This window comes from Tenrec ecaudatus, chromosome 5 (genome assembly GCF_050624435.1).
Source record: "Tenrec ecaudatus isolate mTenEca1 chromosome 5, mTenEca1.hap1, whole genome shotgun sequence".
NCBI lineage: Eukaryota > Metazoa > Chordata > Mammalia > Afrosoricida > Tenrecidae > Tenrec > Tenrec ecaudatus.
The window spans coordinates 160,830,994-160,843,382 of NC_134534.1; the positions used below are offsets into that span (position 1 = coordinate 160,830,994).

Below are 12,389 nucleotides of genomic sequence, written 5' to 3' on the forward strand. Positions count from 1 at the left end.
CCATTGTAATTTTCCCCTAGATTTCTTTTTTGTTTAATTTGAAAGCTTTAAGTAATTAAAAACATTGTTATATGGCTATACTTTCTGGTTGCTTAAATGTGATAACAGAATGGAATTTCAAAAGTCTGTGGAAAATGGAATGAGAAGATAACAAATTTCTCCGTCCCTTTTAAAAGGCTCCTCGTATAGTAAGAGATAGTGTTTATTAATAATTCTTTAAAACCTTAACTTGTTCAACAATGATGTCTTCATTTGAATCACTCTTTGGGCTGGATATATTCAACAGATTTACTAGAGGTTTATATGGGGTTGTATTATGTGCCATTGAGTCCATTTTGACTTATAGAGGAGACATTGAACAATAGAGAAGTGTTTTCCAAAGTAGTTGATGCTGCCCCCAGGGGGTGGCAAAAGCAGTTTTTAGACTTTATCCTGTATTATGGGCTATAGCACAACAATTTTTAATTGCCAGGGGGTGCTGAGTAATTTTTTCCCCCCTTGAAACAATGCCAGTAGGCAAAATAAGCTTGAGAACCTATGTGATAGAGTAAGAGGGTTTTCTAGGCTATAGTCCTTACAGGAGGAACCCTGGTAGCAGAGTGCTTATGCATTGGGCTGGGATCAACAAGGTTGGCAGTTCAAAACCACCAGCCAGAGCTTTCTACTCCCGTAAACAGTTCTATCTTCCCCTATAGAGTCACATGAGTCAGCATCAACTTGAAGGCACTGAGTGAATCTTCCTCCTTCAGAGCTGCTGGGTGAGTCTGTCAACTCCTTTCATCCCGCCAGAGTGCTTCCGCCTTGCCCCACATGGACTCCAAGGAGGGTCATTAAGTGCTCTCTTTCCCGAGTGCCCGTATGTTTGAGGTGGATGTTTTGTTGCCTTAGCACAGGAATGATAGTCTGCCAGGTTGAAAAATTACTGGATCATACCTTTTAGAAGTAAATCAGTGACCTCTAGATACTGCTCTATTGCACTGATTTTCAACTGAGTGATTGTGTGTCCATCAGGGGACATTGACCACAATGTCTAAAAAGACTTTTCTGGTTGTCCTATCAGGGAGTCGGGTGAGGTGAGCAGCTAGTGGGTACAGGCTAGACCTACTGCTATGGAATTGGTCTCCAGGACCACCCCACGTGGTTTATTTTTAAATTTTAACCTTTTATTTTGTATTGAGTGAAAGTTTACAGAAAAGATCACCAGACTCACATTAAACCATTCATATACATTTGTTTCCAATCCATCCAGTGCCTCCCCCGTCAATGTCCTTTTACTGATCCCACATCCCCTCAATGAACTATTACTGATCCCACTGCCTCCCTATGTTTCTGGTTCCATTCCTCTTTCCTAATGCCCTGAATTCTGTTCTTGGGTAAATGCTGTCCTTTTGATCTCAACTGGTTGATTCTTCTAACCTGAGGCTGAGTTCAGACTTGAAGAGTGACTAAGGGCAGTGTTGTGGGTTTGACCAGCCTCTACCTTACTAGTAAGCCTGGTCTCCTTTATGACGACAGATTTTGTCCCACATTTCTCTCCAGAACCTTTTGACGTGATCCTCTTCAGAACAGTTACTAGAGGTGGTGAGGCATCACCTAGTTCTTCTGGTCTCAAGGTTATGGAGACTGTTTGCACAGTCCATTCATCCACTCAAGGAACTACTTCCACGTGTCTCTCCACTCTCTTCCCTCTACGTGGGGGAAGAACATTCCTTGCACCTTAGATGGCTGTTCAGGAGCTTAAGAGACCCCAGTGGCTAAACACAAAAGATGTAAAACACGGTCTTTGTAAACTACAGTTGTGCCAATTGACCTTGGTGATCTCTGAGAGATGGCCCTGAGTCCCTAGGCCCAGTGACTCATACCCTCAAGGTGTTAGATTATCTAAGACAGTGGTTCTCAAACTTCCTAATGCCACGACCCTTTAATACAGTTCCTCGTGTGGTGGTGACCCCTCAACCATAAAATACTTTTGCAGTTATTTCAAAACCGTAATTTTGCTATTGTTATGAATCGGGGGACCCCTATCAAAGGGCCGGTTGACCCCCCCCCTCCCCAAAGGGGTTGCGACCCACAGGTTGAGAACCGCTGGTCTAATAAGTTTTTATAGCTTTACCTCCTGTGTCTCTACCCTATTCATGGATGTATTTGTGCATTGATAAATATCTTTTGTCAAACGTACCTATTTACATTCATGAAGACACTCCCACTTGTCCTCTACACTCCATCATCCTGTATGTCTCTCTAAGCATCTATTTAAGATTATTTACAGAACAGTACTTGCTTCTATTACACTACTGCAAACCTGGTGTCGTCCTTTAAGGCTGTTCCCCCTTTGTGGAGCCAGCTGCCTCATCTTTCTCCCTGAGTGGCTAGTAGCTTCAAGCCACCGGCCTGTGGTTAGCACGCCAATAATTAATGCGCAGGCTAGCGGTACCGTTCAATGTCCTACAGTGCACAAAACCACCTCCCCTCAACCAAGAATGACATGGGCTGAAGGTTACACTGTTCTAACACCTCTGGCTTCCAGGGTTGGCAGGAGGAGTCGAAGGAGGGTGTGCTTAGAGTTCCTCTGTAGTTGAGCTACTGCTTCTGTCTCGATGCTCATAGGCCTCTTTTCTTCTTTTTAATCACAAAAGTTTAGTACCAGATGTTCATTCTCCATTAAGTCTTATTGCAATAGATTTAGTTCTTTCAATCTAGGGGTGATGGTTCCTCTTTCAGGAACATTTCCTTCTATTGTTGAGTACTTTTTGATCCATTCATTCCATTAGTTTCTTCAGGAATACCAATCATCTGTCTGTGGCTCCTTGTCTGTGTCTATTATTTCACTCTGCACACTTTGACCTCAGCTCTTTTTTTCTGCATTCTTGTGACATTTTTTTCAAGACAATCCATGATATCAGTGATAGGATGTTTGACAGTTTTTTATTTGATTTCTCATGACTTCTATTTCTAACATCATCGAGCTCTGCCATGGTTTTATTTGGCTCTTCCCACACTGGAAGTTCTTAAAAATTCGTTCACCTTGATTAGGATCTATGTTCCTCTCTCTCTCTCTCTCTCTGCCACTGAGTTGATGCCAACTCATGGTGGCCCTATAGGGCAAAGTAGAACAACCCCTGTAGTTTTCTAAGGCTATAACTCATTACAGGTGGTTTCAAACTGCTAACCTTGCGATCTTGCAGTCAAACAGATAATCCCAAGGGTAGCATTAAAAACATGCATCCAAATTGATGTGTTTGAGTCAACTCTGACTTACAGCCCCCTACAGGGCAGAGTAGAACTGTTCCAGAGGGCTGCCAAGGCTGTGAGTGACTCCTTATAGACATTGACTGTACTTACAGAAACAGACCGCTCACCTTCTTAACTCAGAGAAGCTGGAGGGTTTGCACAGCCAAACCACCACTGTGATACCAGGGTTCCTTTGGGATCGTGTAGTCAATCTTGGATACCCCCTTCCCATTTGAGTACCATTAAGGAAAAGGACACTGACAGTCTCTGTTTAGTTGACATGAAGCTGCTGGTGGAAGAACAGGGGCTGAAGTGAGGGGCAGCTTCAGCGACAGAACATTTTCTGTACTGGTTATTTCCTAACTTATTTCTTTGCTGCCACTAGAAGTGATTTCCTTTCAGCTGTCAGCTGTTATGCTCTGGTGCTAGAGAACCTGCTGAAGGGCTGATGATTGATTTGATCTGGAAACCTGAGCGTGGCTAGTCGAATCTGTGGCAAATTTGCTTTGTTCAATGAACTCTAGCCAACAGATGACACAGCTGAAGTCTAGCCGATTTGTTTTTATGTCCTCCTCTGACCAAACCTCCCAGGTCAGCAGAGAAAAGATCTCATGGCTAAAGGACTGCTCATGCAGGCATGCCTGCCTTTCTCTTTGACACGTTGTGGGGGATATCTTAGCAAAAGGGACTCTAACCCTCTAAGCTGCTGCCGTGTGCCACGGAGCCAGTGCCGCCCGCAGCAGAGCAGCTGATGGGTTTGAACCACACAACACTTTTGGGACAGGAGTCCAGCTCTTAAACTACTGTGCTAAAAGCATTCCTTAACCCTTGGGCAGGGGACACAATGTGGTGGGGAAGGAGGTCTCGGGAATGCGGACCTGTCCAGAGTCTACAGTTTGGAGTCATAGTATAGACTATAGAATAAGCTAGGTTTCTAGAGTTAAAACCGGTAACAAAAGTATTAAACATTAAGGATGGAACATCTATTCTCTTCAAATAATGATTTCCCTTTTAAAATGTCCCAGAAGATTCAAAAACTTACCCTTATGTTCAACATCATCATAACTGTCAAATGAGCTATAGTCATTTCTGTGACCCCTCAAAGAAGGACCAAAACACACGGTGCCAGTTGCTCTGTCTCTTTCTTTCTTTTTATCAGATGTGAACAGGGAGACCTGACCGCCTCAGTTGCTAACACCAAACAGATACAAGCCAAGTTTTCTCAGGTACTACCCAACACCCAGCTGTGACCTGGTTATCAGTAATGAAAGGAAAATAAATTGATAGGAAATATTTCATATATTGAAAGATAATTACTGGCACATCTTTAGCAGGGAATGTACTCTGGGAGAATTATCAGCATTAAGACCCATTTGCGCTGATTCAGCCAGACTCTCTCACCTGGCTGCCCTTCTAATGAATATCACACACACTGGACAGGTAAGTGACCCAGAGCCTTAGTCAGCATAACTGTGTTAACTGGCCCACGGTGGGGATCACATCTAAGGTCGCTGCTTCCCACAGTTAACCAAATAACAGTTGCCCAAACTTTCCTCTAAATTTTAAGATCAAAACTAGGTTATCATTGTAGCACTTCCCAACAAAATACTACCATCTATACTCGAATATAAGCTGATTCCAACTATCAGCTGAGGCACCTAATCTTACCACAAAAACTGCATAAAAATGTGCTGGAAAACTCAGCTTATACACATGTATATATGGTATTACTTGATAAAATTGATAAAAATTTTGGTAAAATTTTTAGGGAACTTGATAAAATTTTGAGTGGTGGCCAGTAAATATTTATCAATATCAATCAAATCATTTTGGAGGAAGCAGTCCTGGAAATAATCAAATCTAATTTCCCATTTTAGTTGAGAAAGCTGTCCTTCTTTGCCAGCTTTGGGACGTCCCTGGCTTATGGGGAGGAGAGAGCTGTATGGAGTGGGAAAGGGGAAGGAGAGGCACTTGGAATACAAATCAAAAGAAGTGCATTTGACTGTACTTCAAATATGCTTCAGGAAAAATAAAAGGCAAACATAGAATAAAGCTGGATCACGTAACCTCTGAAAACAGTAATTTGACTAAAGGCTGTAATCTAGAGACAAAAAGAGCAAATGCATCTTGAAATGTCTTTGTGTATAACGAATCACTGAACAGCTATGTGGATGGCCCTGGGACCCATGGGTTTACTGTTACACGAAGAGTGGGGGCGGCTAAGGTACAACGCTGGCATGACAATGGAAACACGCACACAATTTCCTGGTTTCGTCTGCTCCAAGAGCCAAGAAACAGAGGATCCAGGGACATGCACACTGGGCATCCAGTTTGGGGTTCCCAATACCGTTTTTCAACGACACATCCCGAGAATCCTTTGAAAATTGACAGTTGAAAATTGACAGGCTCCAAGGCCCCAAAGAGGATCAGCCAGAATATCTGGTGCTGGAATGCACAAGGGCTCAAAACTCGATGATAGTGAGGCCAAAAGCCGTGGGCGAAAAGCCGTGGGCGCGGCCTGTGGGGCTCCAGCTGTACAGCCGTTGGGTGTCGAAACAGATACTGACAAAACCAGATTGTTACCCCCATGAAAAATGAGGGAGGGAAATGAGATAGGGAAGGAGAAAAGCCAAGTTTTTCTTTATCAATTAATAAATACAGATGGGGTGATGGCATTAAAAAACTCACCATTTTGCAACTCTCACGGTAATAAATTATGCCAGGAAGACTCACCCAGGTGGCTAACATCACTGAGCGCGAGTCTGATGAAGGCAGAATATTTGCATAGTTTACTCATTAGAGTGGGAAAAAAGAATAGTAAGCTTGCCGTGGAAAAGCCACGTAGTTACAACTTCAATCAATGTACTATTCTTGCCACCAATGCTTACTCAGATTTAATCTGGGACAAGCCCACACTCGGGGGACAGTCCCGAGATCACATGCCTGCACTCTTGGACAATGTCAAGGGCACAGCTGAAGAGGTTCAAGGCACGGCAGTGAGACACAGTGTGGCATCCAGACTGGACCCTAGGTTGGGGAAGGCACGCTCTGTAAGGGACGTTATGGGAAGCAGACTCTTAAAATACCTCAAAGAGCTCCAGAGTGCCTGAAGGGTGACCCACGTCCCATGGAGGCCTGAGCACTTTTGCTGTTTCCAACAAGTTCTCAGGAGATGTTAAAGCCGAGGGTCCCCGGACAACACTTCAAGAGTCACTAGGTTCAATAACAGCATCATGTCACTGTTAAGTTCCCTTTATTTTTGCTAATGGAGGCTTACGTAAGAGAGTGTTTTTCTGAGGAAATGTGGAAAATACACGCTGAGAGACTGAAGGGAAAAAGAGTCAAGATGCCTGCAACTTGCTTTCAAATTGTTCTTTACAGTAAATGGCACGACAGCCTTGTACCTTAAATCCCAAGAGAGGGGGTCGAGAGCAACTTGTGACAAACTTGAGCAACTTGCGCTTTTCCTCATCAGTGAACCCTTCCACGACTCTCCAAAAGATTTTAATGACAGGGTGGTCTGCTGAATAGCCTCCTACAAGAAAAGGAAGAATATTTTATTGCAAACAAAGCAAATTGCAAAACAGAGTTCTCTTGAAGGCAGTGGTGTAACTAACTTAGAAGACGGTTTCCTTCACATTTTTCAAGCTTGGCCACATTGGTGAGGGGTAGCTCATGGCTGAAATCCAGTACTAAGAAACTAACCCACCTTCCCCTCATGCCCCCTCAGACAACATCAAGGGCAAAGTGCAAGAAGGAGAAACTAATGACGAATCAAAATAGACAAAGGCCAGAATAGGGGACAACCTATAATGACAAGTTGAGCGCTGGCAGCCAAAGAGACTGCTACTTACAGTTCTTAATCTAGTTAAGTGCTCCCTAAAACTAAAATAATTGCTATATATTGTTCCCTCATTGTTAATATACTATGGAAATAACATCAGTAAGAAAACCTTAAGTGCATTAATTGGCACCAAAATGAGTATGATAATATTTTAAACCTATTTACGGGAATAGATAGAATTATTAAAGGCACAAGCTTTCAGCGCAGATAGGGCACCATCAACAACTCAAGGAGACAATTTCTTGGCAAAGGCAAGGTTCAATTGATTGCACATTTCAAACTTATGACTTGATAGTGGGGACGGTGTGACCTTAAGATATTATTTGCATTTACATAAAGATTAGAGTCCAAATAGCAGTCTAAATGAATTGCAAAAAGAGGATATATATACAGGCACACTAAGTAAACATATTTATATGTACATAACTTAAGCAAATTGATAGTCAGACAACTTAATTTTAGAACACTGATCTGTTACAGATGTTTCAGCTAAAAAGAATTACATAATAACAGACGTCCTTTGCATCTGGCCTCTTCTACTTTCCATAATAGTTTTGTATCAATAGTATTCCTTTCCATGCTAAATAGTATTCTATCTTATGGGCACACCACATTTTGTTTACCCAGTCACCAGGTGAGGGGCATTTTGGATTATTTACAGTTTGTGGTTATACAATGTTCCTATGGCAGTTTACAGGCACTTGTGTGGGACATGCGTTTTCATAAAGTCCTGGAGGTGGAGTTTCTGGCAAGTTTATGTCTAACTTTAAAATATCTGCCAAATGAACTCCAAGTGGCTCCATCATTTTCCATTGCCACTACTCCCGTTTCTCAACATCCTCCCTAGCAGTTAACACTGTCCATCGAGTGGGTGTGTTATCGCATTTAGATGTACATTTCGCAAAAATAGAAAATGGTGTACATCTTCCTTCATGTCCTTATTGGTCGCTTGGCCATTCAATATCTTCTTTAGTTAAATATCCTTTTGTTTTGCCCATGTTTCTTTAATTCGATTGTAGAATGAGTCCCGGTGCTGTAGTTGTTAGGCAATGGGTGCTAACAGCAAGGGCAGCAGTCTGAAACCACCGTCACCTTGCAAGAGAAAGACGAGGCTTTCTGCTCCCATAGAGAGCGTTGGAAACTCACATGAGCAGTTCGACCCTGCCCGAGAGGGTCACTTATGCCAGCATCGACACCATGGCAGCACGTTTGGTTTTGGTTTTAGTTTTGTATATGTGTACACACACACACACACACACACACACACACACACACACACACACACACACACACCCCAAAACCAACCATTATTATTAAAATATTTCCTCCCAACCTGTGGGTTACGCTTTCATTTAAAAAATGTCTTTTGATGCACAAAAGCTATTAAACTTTTTCCCCCAATCTAAAAAGTAAACACATACCCCCAGTAAACACATAAACTAATTCAGCTGTACATGTATAATTTAGTGACTTTGATTACTTTGAGTTGTGCAATCACTCTCCTTGTCTCAGTGGGCTCCCCTCAAAATAATATGATCTCACTGCTTCCCTAAAGCTTCTATCTAATCTTTTCAATTGCTGTGGTCAGTCTGATCCCATATCACCAAGCCAAACTCACTGCCATCAAGTCAAGTCTGACTCACAGCCACCCTATGGGACAGGGCAGAACTGCTCCTGTGGACTTCCATGGCTGTGACCCTTTGCGGTTGTGGAAAGCCTCATCTTCCCGCCTCAGAGCAGACCACGTTTGTACCCTGCTGCCATGAGGGCGCTCCTGATCCCACACAGAGGGAGCTTTAAAAAGAGAATCATGCTAGAGGCAGGCTTTCTTTATTAGCAATGCAGTTTGGTTTAAAACTCCAAAGGGGGCATTTTTGGCTTAAAGATTATTTTAGGGCAATGATTTTAGGGGGTTCATCTAACCTCCTTAGCTCCAGAAAGGTTGAAGTCCATGAGAATTTGAAATTCTTTTTGCATTTGCCCTCTTTTGATCAAGACTGTTCTATAGAATTTTTGAGCAAAAGTTCAGTAAAGTTAGCTAGCCACTGTTCAGTTCTAGTCTCATTTAAGCTGCTCATGGAAGCAATTAGTCACAAGTTCATACCTTCCTTCTAGTCCCAATTCTCTTCCTCTCTATGTTGCTCTAAGAAAATAGAGACCAGTTATTGAATCTTGGTTGGCTGCTTATCAGCTGTTAAGACTACAGGCACTGTGTGTTTTAGGCCAATTAACTGGGATGGCCCAAAAAACCGTGACCCTGAGCAGTCTCAGCAGCTGTTCCTTTTGTTGTTGCTGTAAATATCTACCATATAACTTGCCAATTCAACTTTGTATGGTATGCAGCTTATCAACAGCAACGACCAGCTGTGCCATCCTATTCTTGACCCATGTGATTTCTCTAGCACCGCAGCCCGACCCCAGCACTCTGTGAGTGCCTGTGGGGAGAGGACGTGTGTTCTGAAGGCTTTCTGCCACATCTATGGCTTGCTTAAGCGTCACCTTTTCTTTTATTGTCAATGCTTGTTTGTTTGTTGTCTAGCTCTTTTGCCTTTTAGTTTTGTCTTGTTGCTGCAGCTTTATTTTGCTAGCACTATTTTTAGGAAAGAACAACAGCAAAAGAAATGGTCAAAAGATAAGAAACGGTCAAATATTCTAAGTCAAAACTTGTGAAATGAAATACAGTCGCAGACACCAGTGTAAAAAAATAAAAGCATGCTTCCTATGTTAATGTGGAAACATCTAAGATATGTCTTGAAAAAAGAAAACAAAGCACGTGATGCAAGAGTGTGTGAAAATGGTGGAAATAAAGTTGCATTTCTTTTAATTTAGACATGTGAAGACAGTCTGGAAATTTACAAAAGGAACTAAAAATAATGGGTATTTATGATGGGAGGAAATTGGGTTAAGGATGGGCAAAGTGGAAGGAGAGTATCTCTTTATACGCTCTAATTTCTGAATCATGTGAATGAACTACCCACAGGAAAAATTAAAGTTCTGTTGGAATGCGGTCACTGGCAGTATTTTTCAGGAGTAAAAAAATAGTCAGCAGTAGTCAGAGCACACTGGACGACAACACACACAAAAATGTGAGGACGTACCTGAATAGTTTGTGAATGATTTCAGGTCCTCTAGACTTATGGGAACTTGTGCTCCAGAAATTAACACCTGGGGGAGGAAAAAGTCCAAATCATAAAATTCGAGGTAGATGTTAAGGAAGTCTTTTCATTTTTGTAAAAACAATTGCTTCTCCAAAGGTGCCAGTAAGTACTATACCTGAATTTCTTGCTGATCAAACATTCGGAGCCATTCAAGATTAACGACATTGGCCAGACCCTGTCTGAAAGCCAGACAATGCTGGCGGATTTGTTTATTTAGTCTGTAGTCGGCTACAAGATGGATATATGCAATCCGGTTAGCACTTGTGACAGGAATATCTTTTCCACCAAATTTTAGTTCGACTACCTGCAAACATTAAACATAATAAAAGAGGATTTAAAGTCTTAGGAGTCTGGCTGTTAAGTGGAAAATAAAAGTAATAAACATGTATTTCAAGAAAATATGACTGATTTGTTTAGAAAACAAAATCCTAAGTAAAAAGCAATACAAGCACACACAAAACAGAACATCAGATTCTCCAAAGCAAGGCATTTTAGGTTCTTTGAACGATGCAGCAATGTAACCATGGCCATTTCATTCAAAACGCCATAAATCACAAAAGGCAAACTGTGACCCAAAGAGCCAAAGTAAGTCAGAAGAGAATAAACAGACTCATTCTGGAGAAAACGCGACTTAAGGAGTTAAGTCTATAGTAAAATGACAATGTTCCTTGGTAGCATAAGGAGCACATAGTTATTTGTAGAAGTATTTCTATGATGTTGTTTCTTCTGCAAGGTATTTTTAATACTAATTACAGGATTAAGGAACCCAGGTGGTGGAGCTGCTGATCACAGGATCGGCAGCAGTTTGAAACCAGAAAGAGCTACAGTCTCTGAAACCTGGAGGTGCAGCTCTACCCTGGGTCTTGCAGGGTCACTATGAGTTAGAGGAACTCAATGGCACTGAATTTTGTTTGGATAACTATATAAGATTGATCAGCCACTTTCCTGTACAAACTGAGTTAGAACAAGTTTTGGTTTTGTTTGTTTGTTTGTTTTGTTTTAAGAACAAGCTGTTTATCTGTCAGTGCAGTCCACAGACGGAGGCCTGGGTGGCACAAATGATTATGGCATATCGCTGCTAACCCAAAGGTTGGAGGTTTGGGTTCACCTAGAGGGCCCAGCAATCTAATTAAAAAATTTTCAACACTGAAACATGATGAAGCTGAGTTTTGCTTAAGTATGGGCACAGCAATCTTTTCTGCAATGAGTCAGAGTATATATATTCCAGGTTTGGTGGGTCATATAACAAACCTCAAAAACAGACCACAGAATTGGACTTGCTGGACTATAGTTTCCTATATAGCACAAGGGGGAACCCAAAAAATAACCAGATTCCCCCCCAAAACTATGTATTTAAATTACTTTTATAAAACAACCTTATCACCTTCAAAGTACTCTCCATTATACTTAATAAATTAGTCAAAACTACAATTCCATTCTTGGAAACATTTTCAAACTCATTTGTTTGGATGGCTGACAGCAGCTCCCTTGTTTTTTTCTTTACTTCCTATAGACGTCCTCAAACTGGTTGTCAAATCACTGTCCTTTCAAGTACCTCTTCATTTGTAGAAACAAAAAGAAGTCACCAGAGGGAGGTCAAGTGAGTAAGGTGTGTGGAACAAGAGAGGCACGCTGTTTTTGGCCCCAAACTGGCACACTGAGATGGTTGCAGGTGCACAGTCGTGTGGCAGGTCCCCGTCTGCCACAAATCAGGCCTTTTTGGTCACACACTATTATGCTGTCTTTTCAGAACCTCTAAAAAGAAAGGTTGATTAACAGTCTGACCTGGTGGAATGAACTCCAAATTCACTATCCCCTTCACGTTACTTCCGGGGTTTTTTGGGTACCCCTTTGTATATTCCTTGGCTTTGTATACCAGGATAAGAATAACAGGCAGCAAATGTGTTTGACACAATGGAAGTATGTATGGATTGTGATAAGAGTTGTACGAGCCCCCCCAAAAATGATTAAATAAAAAAATTTTTAATAAAAGAATCACAGGTAGCATTTAATGAGTGCTCACTGTGAAAGGCAGTTTTAAGTTTTAACCTCTTTACAATCATCATCTCATTTAATCAATTTTCTATTATTATTCTCATTTTACAGACAGTTGAGTTACAACGAGAAACTAATAATTTATATAATAAGTTATGTAA

At 41.6% G+C, this 12,389-nt stretch overlaps 1 protein-coding gene across 2 annotated transcripts in view; it reads right to left on the reverse strand.

Moving 5' to 3' along the window:
• Positions 1-12,389, reverse strand: part of UBE3C (ubiquitin protein ligase E3C) — a 144,199-nt gene that overhangs the window by 11,374 nt on the left and 120,436 nt on the right. For both annotated transcript variants that reach the window (XM_075550177.1, XM_075550176.1), the window contains exons 20-22: positions 10,349-10,537; positions 10,174-10,240; positions 6,636-6,766 (exon numbers count right to left, since the gene is read on the reverse strand). In XM_075550177.1, coding sequence (XP_075406292.1) covers positions 6,636-6,766; positions 10,174-10,240; positions 10,349-10,537 — 387 coding nt within the window. The remainder of the gene's footprint in view (positions 1-6,635; positions 6,767-10,173; positions 10,241-10,348; positions 10,538-12,389) is intronic.